This window comes from Penicillium vulpinum (genome assembly GCF_028829585.1).
Source record: "Penicillium vulpinum strain IBT 29486 chromosome Unknown utg000003l_segment0_segment0, whole genome shotgun sequence".
NCBI lineage: Eukaryota > Fungi > Ascomycota > Eurotiomycetes > Eurotiales > Aspergillaceae > Penicillium > Penicillium vulpinum.
The window spans coordinates 8,678,683-8,692,268 of NW_026643243.1; the positions used below are offsets into that span (position 1 = coordinate 8,678,683).

The window sequence follows — 13,586 nt, forward strand, 5'->3', positions numbered from 1 at the left end:
TTTTATTTTACTTTTTGTACTTACTAGTATTCTTGTTGATATACACTCTTGCTTAAGGGATGGCCAGTAACATATAGCCTCTTTTACACTCCTTACTCCTCATCAATCGCCCGGGTGGTCTAGTGGGTAAGCAGATATTCAGTTCCTCCACAACCAGGTTCATTTCACTAACATATACACAGTATGATTCGCGCTTAGGGTTCACCCAAAGCATTATTGCGCGAGGTCCCCGGTTCAATCCCGGGCTCGGGCCCATCTTTTTTTGAATCTATTTTTTCTATCAACTATTTTGCGAATACAGTAAAACCTCAAGGGCTGTTTATATTTCAAACTAAGCGGTATAAGCGGCGAGTGAGTCGATATCCTGCTTTATTAAAAGGAGACAGTTTTTTGCTTCTGAAGTCTTATTTGGATTGTTATAAATATATCGAAGTTGATTAAGAATTTTATAATAATTGTGAATACTGAAATCACGTATAGACAGACGTAAGTTGAGGAAGAACTATAGTGTGAACTTGACTTGTGATATTGAAAAAGATGTAGTAAGACTAACCTATAAAATCTCCTATAGCTGATCTGTCGATATCAAGCTTAGCACGGATAGTAGTATCCTATGTATCAGTTATAAATAATAGTCAAGAGAGACATATGTATCATGTAGCTAAGATCGAAAGACTTCTGCCTTCGTTTACTTTGGCGCCCCCGATGAAAGTCAAGCAAACCGTAATTGGTGATTTTGAGGCTAAAATCCTGAAAGGAATCCACTGCGATTCATGGGGTAACGTATATCCTAGTTGTGGGCGACGCTGTCTATGTCTGGAATTCATCCGGTATTCCCATCGGCAAGATCTACCTTGGATCTGGTACGGCGAATTTCAACCTCGTGGGAAAATGTACATGGAATGGTATATGCGCCGAAACAGATCTTACTACGCCACTTTAGCTGCGGCTGGGAGTTATGTCGACAGTGAGATGTAAGAACCAGCGGACCGATTTTGATTTTCCATATTTGTCTGGTCCCTTCTTCTTCTTCTTCTTCTTCTTCTTCTTCTTCTTCTTCTTCTTCTTCTTTCCTCTTTCTTCTTTCTTCTTCGATAGTCATTGTGTTGAAATATGTGGACTAAGAAGATAAGATATAAACAAAGGATCTTTTATACTTCTATTTTTCCACTTTTCTGAGCTGTGCTTTGTCAAATATTCGGAGTCGACTACTCAACCCACATAAATAGCTTCGATTTTATCTCAATATCTCCTCGCCAAGTAACAGTCTATCTAACACAATCCTATAGATCCAGTATACTAACCTTCTAATACTCTCACCAACCCTTCACTATGTCTCCAGCTACTGTTGGTTCTACTTACGCGACGGACCGAGATTACTTCCTTTTCGTTCTACAGTCTCAGATCGCAAAGCTTCGAGTTAACCCCAGTGGGCGCTCTAGGGTGCTCCAAGGGCTTAGAGAGCTTTCTCAGCTAATGTCTCAATACATTGAGGCTTCATATAGCGTCAGTGACACTCCATTCTATGATAGTTGCTGGACTTTTCAGCCTGTCCTCGACAGCGCGATCGCCACTCTATCTGAAGACAGTGATCCCTTCACTGGAGATATGGTTGCCGAACAGCTCGAGAAAGCATTTTCCTGGGAGAATCCGACCTCGTGGTAAGTGCTATATGCACACGCATTCACAGATACCTCATTGTATAGATCAATCTAACCGTACTTGCACTTGTCTTAAATCACTAAACCGTCTATAGAAATCCAAGTGTAAAATAAATCCAACAAAAATCGATCACAAGGCCTCATAAGGGGCCAAATATTCTTGTTAGGTGATATCGTAGAAGTGGCCTGTTATCTTGACATACGCAAAAGTGAAAATAGTTTGTAAAATAAAAGGGGTGAGAGAGAATGGGATTTTCTCTCACCCCTTTTACTCCACCCAGGCACCATACACGCCATCGCCAATATGTCGCTTGCGATGGCCTCGTGGACTCGACCTGCGAGCTCTTGTGGGCATTCGGGGTCCTTATCCTAGTTCTCAATGATCTTCGATCCAGACACACTCGATGTGGGAGTACTGGAAATTAGAGGGGTGTGGTCCGTAGGTGTTCCTATGCTCTTGTTTGTTTTGTTTTGGCGACGGAGTAGGAACCAGAGTAGGCCGGCCAGGATGGTCACTACTCCACCAACAATGCTGCCAGCAATGACCCAGGTATTGGATGACACCGAGGACGAATCACCCATTATACTCCCATAGAGGGAGGACTGTGCAGGACTAGTAGCGGTTGTGGTATTGAGTATTGTACTAGGTATTGTTGACGATGGCGAGGGTGTGTGTGTTGAGGTAGTAGCTATAGATAGTGGATTAGAAAGCCAGTCCAAGGAGTTTACGACTCTGTAATGAAGTTTCAAGCTGCCAAAGCATTACATACCGTGATACTGAATTTTCAATAGAGTCAAACTATTGTCCAAGGTGGATATATCACCTGTGCAGCCGACAAATCCGTTCTTTTTCTGGAAAGCTGATGTGCCCTCAGCGCAACAAAACCAACCATTGGCCTTGTAGACATTTGGAGTGCTGTTTGCACAATGTGTTTTATCAAACAACTGGGAACAGTCTGCATCTGATGGGCAGCACTTCGCGTTTTCTTGGCCAGCTGGGCATTTTGTGCTATTGGGACAACAGACGTGGAAGGGTACCTAGGTTTGGCCGCAATTTTCTTCGGTGTTGAGGCAGGATCCATTTCTGCGGACGGAGGGCCCGTATGGGCTACTTCAGATATCAGATATCAGACATTTAACTTTGAAAATGAGGAGTAAACAAATTGAGCCTATAGAGGAACTAGTAGGCAGGGTCTATAGGTGTCAAAATAAGGGCCTTTCAAATTTTGGAAACAAAAAAGGCTGACTCGTGGGGTTTTGGTTCTTATTTTTTTTTTTTTCTAATTAGCCCTCGAATCGCACTAAGAGAAATAGCAGTATGGAGTACATACAACATATACCCTGCCACGACAGCTCGGGCGAGACAGGACGCTAATGCACACGCCACCGATTTTAGGTACAGTAATCTTTCAAAATATGCATTAGCTGTCTTTCCTCGCCGAGCTGTCGCGAAAGGTATAAATAACATAACATATTTAGTATTAGTTATTAGCAAAGTTAAAAAGAATTTTGTTAGGCAAAAAGGAAATGGCCCGAGCCCGGGATTGAACCGGGGACCTCGCGCAATAATGCTTTGGGTGAACCCTAAGCGCGAATCATACTGTGTATATGTTAGTGAAATGAACCTGGTTATTGCGGAACTGAATAGCTGCTTACCCACTAGACCACCCGGGCGATTGATGAGGAGTTAGGAGTGTAAAAGAGGCTATATAGGATCGTTTGTGGGGTCCTGTTAAAACCAAACAATCAAACAGTACAGTATCTCTAAGGCGGTAACTCCTGGTAGAAAATATATCCTTCAGGTTCTGGATCGTTACACTAACTAGTTAACTAACTAACTAGTTATATTTATTTATTAATATTAAATAAATTTACTCGTTTTCTTGATTAGGAGAATCGAACTAAAATAAATAACTGTAGGGATATATATATATATCTCTTTGTAAAATAGTTCATTAAAAAATGAACGAAAAAGATGGGCCCGAGCCCGGGATTGAACCGGGGACCTCGCGCAATAATGCTTTGGGTGAACCCTAAGCGCGAATCATACTGTATACATATTAGTGAAATGAACTTGGTTGTTGAGGAACTGAAGAGTTGCTTACCCACTAGACCACCCGGGCGATTGATGAGGTAGGAGTGTAAAAGAGGTTATATGTTATTAGCTATCCTTTAAGCAAGAGTGTATCAACAAGAATACTAGTAAGTACAAAAGTAAAATAAAAGGAAGAAAAAGAGGGCTAGATAGGATCGTCCTGTTAAAACCAAACAATCAAACAGTGCAAATATCTCCAAGGCGGTAACTCCTGGTAGAAAATATATCCCATACCTTTTTCAGGTATGGGTGCGGTAGCACGGCTATATCCTACAGTTATTCATTTTAGTTCGATTCTCCTAATCAAGAAAACGAGTAAATTTATTTGATATTAATAAACAAACATAGTTAACTAGTTAGTGTAACGATCTAGAATCTGAAGGTGCGTCCCACAATCCGGAATTTTTTTCACAAAACGGAATTTATGGTATCTTTTATATGTTGTGTCTATATAAAAGGTACATAAATATGGCATAAGTATAATAGGAATTATCTTGATCCCTATAAATAATTAGGGAAGGTATAGTAGGGCATATATAGGGTAAAGGAAGTCCTTTCTATCTAACAGTAGGCTTAGGAAGAAATTTTCAGTACTCCATAAGTATCGAAGATTTATATTTCTACATACATGGTTTTTTTTAAAAACGACCATAAATCCTCTATAAGAGATATCTAAGGTTAATCTTAATACTAAATCAATTAGACTAGACTTTACTTACTTATTCCTTAGCTTATTATTGCTTTAAATAGTTAGGGGGTTAAGAGAGTAAAATACTTATACATGTACCTTTTATGAGCATCCTATACAAAAGATACCTAATTTTTACAATTTCCGTTTACTGGGAAAGTTCCGTTATATGGGACAGACCCACCCCAACATGTTGGGGTGGGCTGGTAAGACGGCTATATATATCTTTGTAAATTAAAAAAAGAATGAAAAAGATGGGCCCGAGCCCGGGATTGAACCGGGGACCTCGCGCAATAATGCTTTGGGTGAACCCTAAGCGCGAATCATACTGTATACATGTTAGTGAAATGAACTTGGTTGTTGAGGAACTTAATAGCTGCTTACCCACTAGACCACCCGGGCAGTTGATGAATGTGATAATCCACAGTTGGACATATCTTCTCCGCCAAAAAGGTTCGGCCAATTGCCACTGGTTTCCCAATTTGGTTTACCTTCTATTTCCTCTCTTCTTTCCCTTCCTCTCCCTATACTTAGAATTCTCGAATTTAATACACACTCTTTCTATAAAACAAGAACTGGTAGGTAATATAATTCTAAGTATCACCGAAACCTAGACTTCGGCAGAACCAACATCCGAACCAAAATGGGTCATGCGGAAGCCGGCCTGCTGTAATGTTAGTCGCACTTTCCTTTTCGAGCCTGTACAGATTCTTGATCTACAGTTGGGTCAAAGCAATCCGCGACACTATCACAGCACCTGTCTCAAGGTTGGTTCAACTGGTAGACCTGATCCTGCAGATCTATGTAATCACCAAGAGTACCTAGGTAGCATCATAACTTTAGAAGCGGAGCACAGGATTACACATTTTGGCTCCCTCCTCTCCCTTTGTTTTCCGTCCTCCTCCGTTTTTCTGTCAGCTTGCAGAACTAGTGGACTGCGGTTTCTCTTTGCTATTTCTTGCAATCGACACACTTTCTCACCTCTACACCCTCTCAACATGGAGCCCCAGCCGGAGACATTTCATTTGTTCGGGGGGCTTTTTGTTTCCGACCCTCAACGATGCTTACTCCCAGAAGACCAGTCGCTAGTGAATCGAGTAATTGCACTCATGCGCGACTTTGAGCAAGCCCTTCCAGGTGAGTATCTATCCTAAGAGCGCCCGTGATGGATTCAGCTAGACCAACATGCATTGAAATCTAGCTAATAGATGTTATTGAGACATCGATTCTGCACATCAGCGGCTCGTGAACGATGACATCACCTGGTGGAGGACTAAAAATGTCGAAAGACCCGAAGAGTACATTGTTCGTCCAAGCGGCTCGTTAGCTGCCTCAGTGGCTTGCATTCTGTTTAACCCCACTTTCTCAGTCAAAGATCCTTGTCTCAAAAAGACATTTGATCTGTCAAAAGCGACAATATCTTAAATGGAACGAGCCGGATTCAACCCCGGAAATACATTATTTGTCGACCAAGTTGCCAGACGAGACCTTAGCCAAAATGTCGAGAGCGTTTGTCCCGAGGACCTCTGGCATATTCATGAGAGATTCTTGAGGGAGGTGTAGGACAATATGCGAGCAGTTGTGGTAATATGCTGGGGATCGGCTGTTCGAAAGCGTCTGCTGGGCACTTCGAAGAAACGTGGTTGGTTTCAGAACTTTGAAGTTATGCCGCTTTGGGGCCGCTACAGCGGTATCGAGGTGTTCTTGGAGCTCACCTCGAACAGAAAGGCAATGAAGCGAGTTGTGCTATTTGTGAAACACCCTTCCTATTTTTTCTACATCCAAAGTGACAAAGATTGTGCTAAAAACCTACGACGCAAAAAAGGAAGACCCCAGGACCTGGCTTTAGAGGTTGCCGCAAAGCTTGGTCAAATCCATATCGAAGCCCAGTTCTACGAGCTTAGCCCGAGACTACCTGTGAATCTAACTGTACCACGTGAAGTGACTATGGAGAGAGAAGGCTGGAAGGGAGAGGCGGCAGCACAGCTTCAACGTGCTTTCCCCGTTGCAGTGCTATCGCAGCAAAAGTCTCATCGGATCCGCGGTCCGCAAGGGCGAGACCCAAACAATCTTGATGATATTGTTTCGCTCATGAACCAGTTCACCATCGGCGAAGTCTGTGCGGATGGGCCTCTTAGGGAATCTGAGGATTCAAGTGAAACAACTGAGATTGGCGCTATAGACAAGATCCAGGTATTATTACGCAACAATTGAGTTATTAACTAGAATATCTTCGTTTCTAACACTTGATAGCGCCACCGCCGCCTCCAGAAAATCAGTTCTTTCTGGAGGGCACTGAAAGGAATTATGGATGGATCTGGTTTTCCGGTAGTGCCCAATGTACTGACTGCCGAAAGAGTTGAATCTTCCTTGAGCACAATGAACGACATAGAAGATTCCAACGAGTGGCAAGATCTGCCGACGGAAATAACAGCGCTCATCCACGACCAGCCTGGTCTCAAATTTAGTACAAGGCCATTGGATTCTCGCGAAGATCTAGAAAGGGCCCACGATTTACTCCATACTTTTGTTCCAGAGTGGGACGATACTCCAAATACATTGGGAATTGCCAACCTCGCTATGTCGGTGCTTTTTGCATACGGCAGAATGATCTCCCGGGATCGGCGGCCGCATATGGGCGAATTGCTCATTTTTCGTGAGGCTCCCTACGATATTCTCCCAAGAAGATGCAGTGGTTGTGATCAACAAGTCCTGGATGATCCATTTCCATACTGGTCTAAGTACGAACCTAGTCGTTATGTATCGTGGGCAGTTGCAGGCGGCTGCGGAAACCCTGGCTGTGGGTTTTCATACGCTTCCCTCAAACCTTTTCATAACCAGGTGTGTTGGTCTGCAGCAAACGTGGGTCGAGTGAGCAAGCAAGCTCTTGACAAAGCCGAGGCCCGGCGAGCTCAAAAGCCGAGTACTTGGCTCCTCCGTACTGAGGCAGAGCGGGGAACCCTCCCGGATGAGATAGAAGTAAAATGCCCCTCTTGCCCACAAACAAAAGTCGTGAAAGCGAAGTGGACCATTCAGATCCAGCCAAAGCTCTTGATTCCATATCTTTATTGTGGGGGCACAAAGAATGGCGCTGAGAATGGGTGCGGCAACCGTGGGTACTGGGCACCTTTGAAACGATACAAAGTCACTCGACAGTCTAACATCTCCCGATTATCGTCCCAGTTTGCCCAAGGGGGTTGTATCTTGAGCGATTATCCACGAGATGGAGGTGTCATTTTCTCCAAGGAATCTATTCCTTTTTCAATCGCGAAACTGAAGGAACTGAAAATCGCACAAAATCATCAAAAAAAGGGCAAATAGGCAAGGAAAACACGGGCTTACTAGTGGCCTTTTCCGTTGGCAAGTATGAAATTTTTTCGATCCACTCCAATTGAAGTACAGGACCAGGAACATGGCATAATAATGAAAGCTGTATTAACTTGAATAAAGATCCTATTTAATAATTGCGTACTAGGTAGAAATTACAGTCTGTAACGTGTAATTGCTTCGGCTTTAGTCCGAGAGGACTAGCGAAGACGCTGAATTCTATGGAGTACAACTTTAACATAAAGATCCGGCATCAAAGTGAAAGCCTCAGATTGTAAAGGTTATTCGGAAGTTATCCTAAGGAGAACACTTTCCTTATACCGCTTTATCAAAATATATAATAATAATAATACTGATAGTAATGGCTGTATCTAGGTTCGGTATCCCTTTTTCGACGGATAATAGAATATTTATCCTTGCAAGTATAAACGAAGCGAAAGGCCTAATGTATAAAAGTTTAGGCGTCAGGTTATAAAGATTGTTTTTCTTTAATAATTAACAGAGGCTGTTTTCATTTAGTAAAAATACAGTCGAGTTTTAACGTTTTAAAATGACTTCACAATTGGCAAAGTGTAGATCTGTGCTCTCAAGATTGTACTATGGTACTTTGTACATCTAGAAAGGAAGAGAAAAAGGGACTAGACAAAGACTGGGTAGTATATATTGAAGACGGGAACGCTCTAGCGTATATGCTCTCAGGCATACGGGTCGATTCAGTACTCGTAAGTCCACGTGATACCGACTGAATCATACAAAGGTAACTGGGACCACCGTCCAGGAAACGATCTCAGAGGTGTAGGAGTGTGTTTCTTCAATCTGTAACTATCTGCTACTTGTGACCTCCGTTCTCTCTTGCTTACATAATAAAACTGATAAAAGAAGGAAAAGCCAGAGCTCTATATAACTCTTCATTAAACTACAGATTAATCTGCGGACCTTGAAGTGTTTGGCAACATGTACTCCGGCGCTGACGTCGATGAGCGGGGAATGGATCGGGCCGAACGACGTAGATTGTCGGGCTAACTCCGAGAATTGACACACGCCATAGCTTTGACTAAAAGTTCCGGAGAATTTCTGTATTGTTTCTGGAGATAAGCATGACAGATCTATGTCCCCACTTTCCCAGCCCCCTGGAATAAATGCCTGATCTCCCCTTCCTCGGAGGATTGTTTTATCTAGCACTATCTCAAAGATGACTTCCCAATTTTCCTTGCTAGCTACGCTGTTGCTTTTAGGGTCCTTTCTAGCACCAGTCAGCTCGAGCAAGATCCCTGCTCAAGCACAGTTGATTGACCAAAGAGCCTTTAATATTCTCGATACGACTCAGCCCCCAACCGAATTCAATGCGAAGAGTGTATGGGATTCCTCATTTACAGTCTCCAGTAGCACCTCTTACTGATCAATGCATAGCTATTTGTGCCTCCAGGGTCAACAGGAGAGAGTCTCGCCAAGCAACCTTTCCATGTGTACGACGAGGAATTTCTGAAGATCATTGGAAAAGCTCCAACTTTGACCCGGATCGCGCACTCCCCAAAGGACCCTCTGTTCCATGAGGCGGTTGTATGGTATGTACTCAACACACAAATAAAGTACAAGCTTAGAATATATCAGAGTCTGACTCTAGCTTCTAGGTCTAAGGAAACGGACGAGGTGTTTTTTGTCCAAAATGCAGGCGCTAAGAACGCCAGCACCGGCCTTAAGCAGTCGGCTATTATTGAGAAGATCTCCCTTGCGGATGCTGCTGCTGTCTCGGACAAGTCAGATGCTGTGGGCCTTGTTGATGTGACCACCGTTCTTTCATCGCCAATGATTCTCAATCCAAATGGTAGGCAATCAGCTCTTTTTTTTTTAGAATTTAAAGATAGCTGACTGTGGTCTAGGAGCTACCAATTACCGGGGAGAAATCATATTCGCCGGTGAGGGTCAAGGTGATAATGAACCGCCTGCTCTGTGGGTTATGAACCCGAAAACTCCATATAACACTACAGGTCAGTACATACTACATGTAGCTCTTTGGATTTCAGGGGCTCACAGAGTCCATCCATAGTTATCCTTAACAACTACTTCGGCCGACAATTCAACTCCCTGAATGATGTGGCCATCCACCCGACAAATAAAGATATCTACTTCACAGACACGATCTATGGCTATGCACAGGACTTCCGCCCTGCACCCGGTCTGCAGGATCAAGTCTACCGGATGAACCCCGAGACAGGTGCCGTGACAGTTGTCGCGGATGGATTTGACCATCCCAACGGTAGGAGACGAAGAATGTGTATAGGCTCAAAAAGGGAAGTGCGACTGATATTACAGCAGGCTTCACTTTCTCTCCGGATGGCAAGTACGCATATGTCGCCGATACCGGAATCGATAGCGGCTTTTTCGGTCTCGACTTCACGCGCCCTGCTTCTGTGTATGGGATATTGGTTCTAGTGTTCCCTTGTCTGGACTTGAAGCTGATTATGTGTACCACAGCTACCGATTTGATGTGAAATCTGACGGCACACTCGAAAATCGCAAGACTTTTGCCTTTGTTCACTCGGGTGCACCTGATGGTAAGTCAAGCGAGCTGTACTTAAATGATATCTAGGCTAATATCTCAAAAAGGAATCCACTGCGATTCATGGGGAAATGTGTATGCTGGCTGTGGCGACGGTGTTCATGTCTGGAATCCATCTGGCAAGCTCATTGGCAAGATTTATCTTGGTTCTGGTACGGCGAATTTCAACTTCGCTGGAAAAGGTAGAATGGTTATCTGCGCCGAAACAGATCTTTACTACGCCACGTTAGCCGCGGCCGGGAGTTATATCGATAGTGAGATGTGAGAGAATCAGCGGGCCTTTTCTTATGAGAATCTATCGATGGCACATGCAGGCAGGTGGTAATTTTCTACCGAAATGTGAGGCTATATCGCACAGAACGAATAGACATTTCACCCTTCGGGGCATATGGCCAAATGAAAATATACAGAGAAGATTAGCATGGCCCCAGCACTAAGGATGGCACGTTCAATCAAAGAGAAGCTACCTTGTTTTCTTTTCGTTTAATGTTCTATATTAAGACTATACAGTATGGATATAGGATGAAGCATTGACCCTGGCATATGGTAAATACCTTGTGGCTCTCTGTCATTGCGGGAGATGCGAACGAAATAAAATTGGAATATGCCAACATCACCGTAAATACATGGCAGAGCTCAGCCAACCTCATTATAGGCTATTTACTATTTCTAGACTTGTCTTTTGTCTTAGAAACTCACAATTTTGGCCGAGTCTCGCACTGATAATCACAGTGGTCTTTGTTCTGTGCAGCGTTTAACCTTTTCGACCGTTTTGGCGCTCAATAAAAGACCAATCTCTATTTAAATCTCTGTTCAAATATCGAAAACAATGAACCTAATACAACAGGCCAGGGCTTGTTTCCGCACTTGAGCGATTGCAACCTGAATCTCAAGGAATCCGGCTTTCTAAGGTTCACTCTGCAAAAGTTGAGGCGTTCATTACCCCGAATCCGCCTCTTCTTGGCTTAGGGCTGGGGCATAGGATCTTCAGTGGAACGTGGAACGTGGCGGAATAATAGAAACAATCAAACGATCCAGGGAAATCTAAGCCGTTGGAAGATAATGGAGCTGGATTTGATGGCTTCCATGTGAAGCCGGAGCCAAGACTAAATCTTTTCCAAAGGACACATTTTGCGCCGCATGAAGAAAATTCAAGGAACATCAAGGAACAACTAGTAAAGCAGATAGAAAAAAAGAGTATCAGCGATGATTGGTTATAGAACAACTTTGTTTTGCCAAGACTGTAAATTGTACTATGATTGGTCGACTTGTCTATATCTTTAGCCAATCGCACTACCTTAAATCTTTTTCTGGACCACAGCGTCATCGTCCACGGATCACACAACATTCTACGAAATTCTATCAAGCAAGTTCGGAGACCTCTCGGAGAGTGATAGGATTGTCCTAGCACCAGGGGAAAAAGTAGTATGTGACTGTTGTACATCTCGACAATGGCCAGAGTTATAATTTGGGATAGTTCCTGACAATTCCGATACCTTTAGTCCCGGACTAAAACGATCTGACCCTAGATCCACATTAGGGGTATCCTTATATAGTTGGAGATCAATACAGATTTGCATTCGCGTCCTCAATCGAGGTCGTTCACCGACCTTACTCCGGGGACATGTCCATGGGACATAACCAAATCTATAGATTGAATGTGGTTCAACCAATCATAATTGGTCTATCTAGTTTGGTATTACGCTGGATTTACATGAGACTTCCATGGTTTTACGTTGAATCTACACAGATGGACCCAATCAGACTGTTTTGCTGTTTTGACTGTTTAAACCATGGATCGGATTCCATTCCATTCATGGCGTTGTTAACCTTCAGCCACCATTGGGGCAATATCCACAAAGAGGATTGTCCCAGGGCCTGGATCTTTGTGGAATCATCCATGTAATCCTTTCTTCCAATGATCTGACGTACGCACGCCCTGGCTCACTTCGGTGGAAACAGGTACCCGGAACTTTACGGTTCTTTTGGTCTCGACTCAATGCGTGGCGGAAGAAGATTTTGTCGCTTTCAAAGGTATATATAGTTGCCTTGATCCCAGTCTGATTTCTTTCTTTCAAACAACCACACTCCTTTTGGTTTCACCATTCATTCTTTTATAAACTGTCTGTCGTTGCAATCCAACTACATATAACACTCTTTTATATCTTGATTGATATTTTATCTTTTGTGATTTTTTTTTTCAAAAAGAATACCACAACAAAATCCACAATGCAGTTCGCCAAGTCTCTCATTCTGCTCGCAGCCCTCACTGGCAGCACTCTGGCCAGACCCTCTACCTTTGAGCGCCGCCAGGCCGCCGCAACAGGCTCCAGCTCCGGCAGTGACTGGACCTCTACCCCTTCCAGCGGCTCATACTCCACCGCTGGCTTCGGTGGCACCACCAGCTCCTCGGGCTCTGGTGAAACCTACTCCGGCAACGTGGGCAGCCCCTACGGCAGCAACATCATCAGCATTGACGCCGCCTCCGCTCCCAACTACAAGTACGTTGCGCAGTTCACCGGCTCCAACACCGAAGACTGGACCGTTGCCGTCTTCAACAAGTACGGTCCCGATGGCAAGATGACAGGCTGGTTCGGCAACGCCTGCGAGACCTTCACTCTTGCCCCCGGCGAGACCAAGTACGTTGCCTTCGATGAGGACACCAATGGTGGCTGGGCCGCCGCTGCAGGTTCCTCCATCCCCACTGATACCTACGGTGGCTACGCCTCCACCTGGGGCGAGTTCGACTTCGGCTCCACTACCAACAGTGGCTGGTCTGGATTCGATGTCTCTTGTATCTCTGCACAGAATGCCGGCATGTCCATCTCCGGTATGAAGATCTGTGACGCCCTTGGCTCTGTTTGCTCTTCTATTACCAAGGATGCCGGTATCGTCGATAACGCTTATACCTCTGCTGAGACTCCTATCGGTGGCATTGGTGCCAACTTGGGCGCTGGTCCTGCTCGTCTGGCTGTCACCATTGACTACTAGATTTTTATTTTTCTTTGAGATTTGATATTTCGATTTGATATGATTTTGAAGATAGACTCTTGGATCATTCTGTTTCGAAGGATGGTCTATACCCAGCTGGAATGGTTTCTGCTTCTATGTCAATATGGAGACTTCTAGGCTGGTCCTTTTTTGCCTTATACAATATAACACATTCTTTCAATTACTTCTTTTCCATTGTAGAAATCTAGGCCTTGTATTTACTCGAAGTTTTAGTTTGGAGATTTTCAGATGTTCGCGTGGCGT

At 43.9% G+C, this 13,586-nt stretch overlaps 6 protein-coding genes across 6 annotated transcripts; 5 read left to right on the forward strand and 1 right to left on the reverse strand.

Annotated features, from left to right (window-relative positions):
- Positions 1–331: 331 nt before the first annotated feature.
- N7479_008327 (uncharacterized protein) lies at positions 332–827 on the reverse strand (the record flags this gene model as incomplete). The annotated part of the gene is made up of 2 exons (XM_057256021.1): positions 332–502; positions 693–827. The coding sequence occupies 2 exons, from the start codon at positions 825–827 to the stop codon at positions 332–334; spliced, it is 306 nt and encodes a 101-aa protein (XP_057109883.1).
- Positions 828–1,332: 505 nt separating this feature from the next.
- N7479_008328 (uncharacterized protein) lies at positions 1,333–1,665 on the forward strand (the record flags this gene model as incomplete). Its single annotated transcript, XM_057256022.1, has 1 exon — positions 1,333–1,665. The coding sequence occupies one exon, from the start codon at positions 1,333–1,335 to the stop codon at positions 1,663–1,665; it is 333 nt and encodes a 110-aa protein (XP_057109884.1).
- A 3,777-nt stretch (positions 1,666–5,442) lies between these two features.
- On the forward strand, positions 5,443–5,693 carry N7479_008329 (uncharacterized protein; the record flags this gene model as incomplete). Its single annotated transcript, XM_057256023.1, has 2 exons — positions 5,443–5,581; positions 5,653–5,693. The coding sequence occupies 2 exons, from the start codon at positions 5,443–5,445 to the stop codon at positions 5,691–5,693; spliced, it is 180 nt and encodes a 59-aa protein (XP_057109885.1).
- A 320-nt stretch (positions 5,694–6,013) lies between these two features.
- On the forward strand, positions 6,014–7,765 carry N7479_008330 (uncharacterized protein; the record flags this gene model as incomplete). The annotated part of the gene is made up of 2 exons (XM_057256024.1): positions 6,014–6,637; positions 6,698–7,765. The coding sequence occupies 2 exons, from the start codon at positions 6,014–6,016 to the stop codon at positions 7,763–7,765; spliced, it is 1,692 nt and encodes a 563-aa protein (XP_057109886.1).
- A 1,198-nt stretch (positions 7,766–8,963) lies between these two features.
- On the forward strand, positions 8,964–10,596 carry N7479_008331 (SMP-30/gluconolactonase/LRE family protein; the record flags this gene model as incomplete). Its single annotated transcript, XM_057256025.1, has 8 exons — positions 8,964–9,125; positions 9,182–9,336; positions 9,403–9,596; positions 9,652–9,759; positions 9,819–10,028; positions 10,085–10,184; positions 10,247–10,326; positions 10,379–10,596. 8 exons carry the CDS (start codon positions 8,964–8,966, stop codon positions 10,594–10,596), a joined length of 1,227 nt encoding a protein of 408 aa, XP_057109887.1.
- Positions 10,597–12,560: 1,964 nt separating this feature from the next.
- N7479_008332 (putative allergen) lies at positions 12,561–13,322 on the forward strand (the record flags this gene model as incomplete). Its single annotated transcript, XM_057256026.1, has 1 exon — positions 12,561–13,322. One exon carries the CDS (start codon positions 12,561–12,563, stop codon positions 13,320–13,322), a length of 762 nt encoding a protein of 253 aa, XP_057109888.1.
- Between the last annotated feature and the right edge of the window lie 264 nt (positions 13,323–13,586).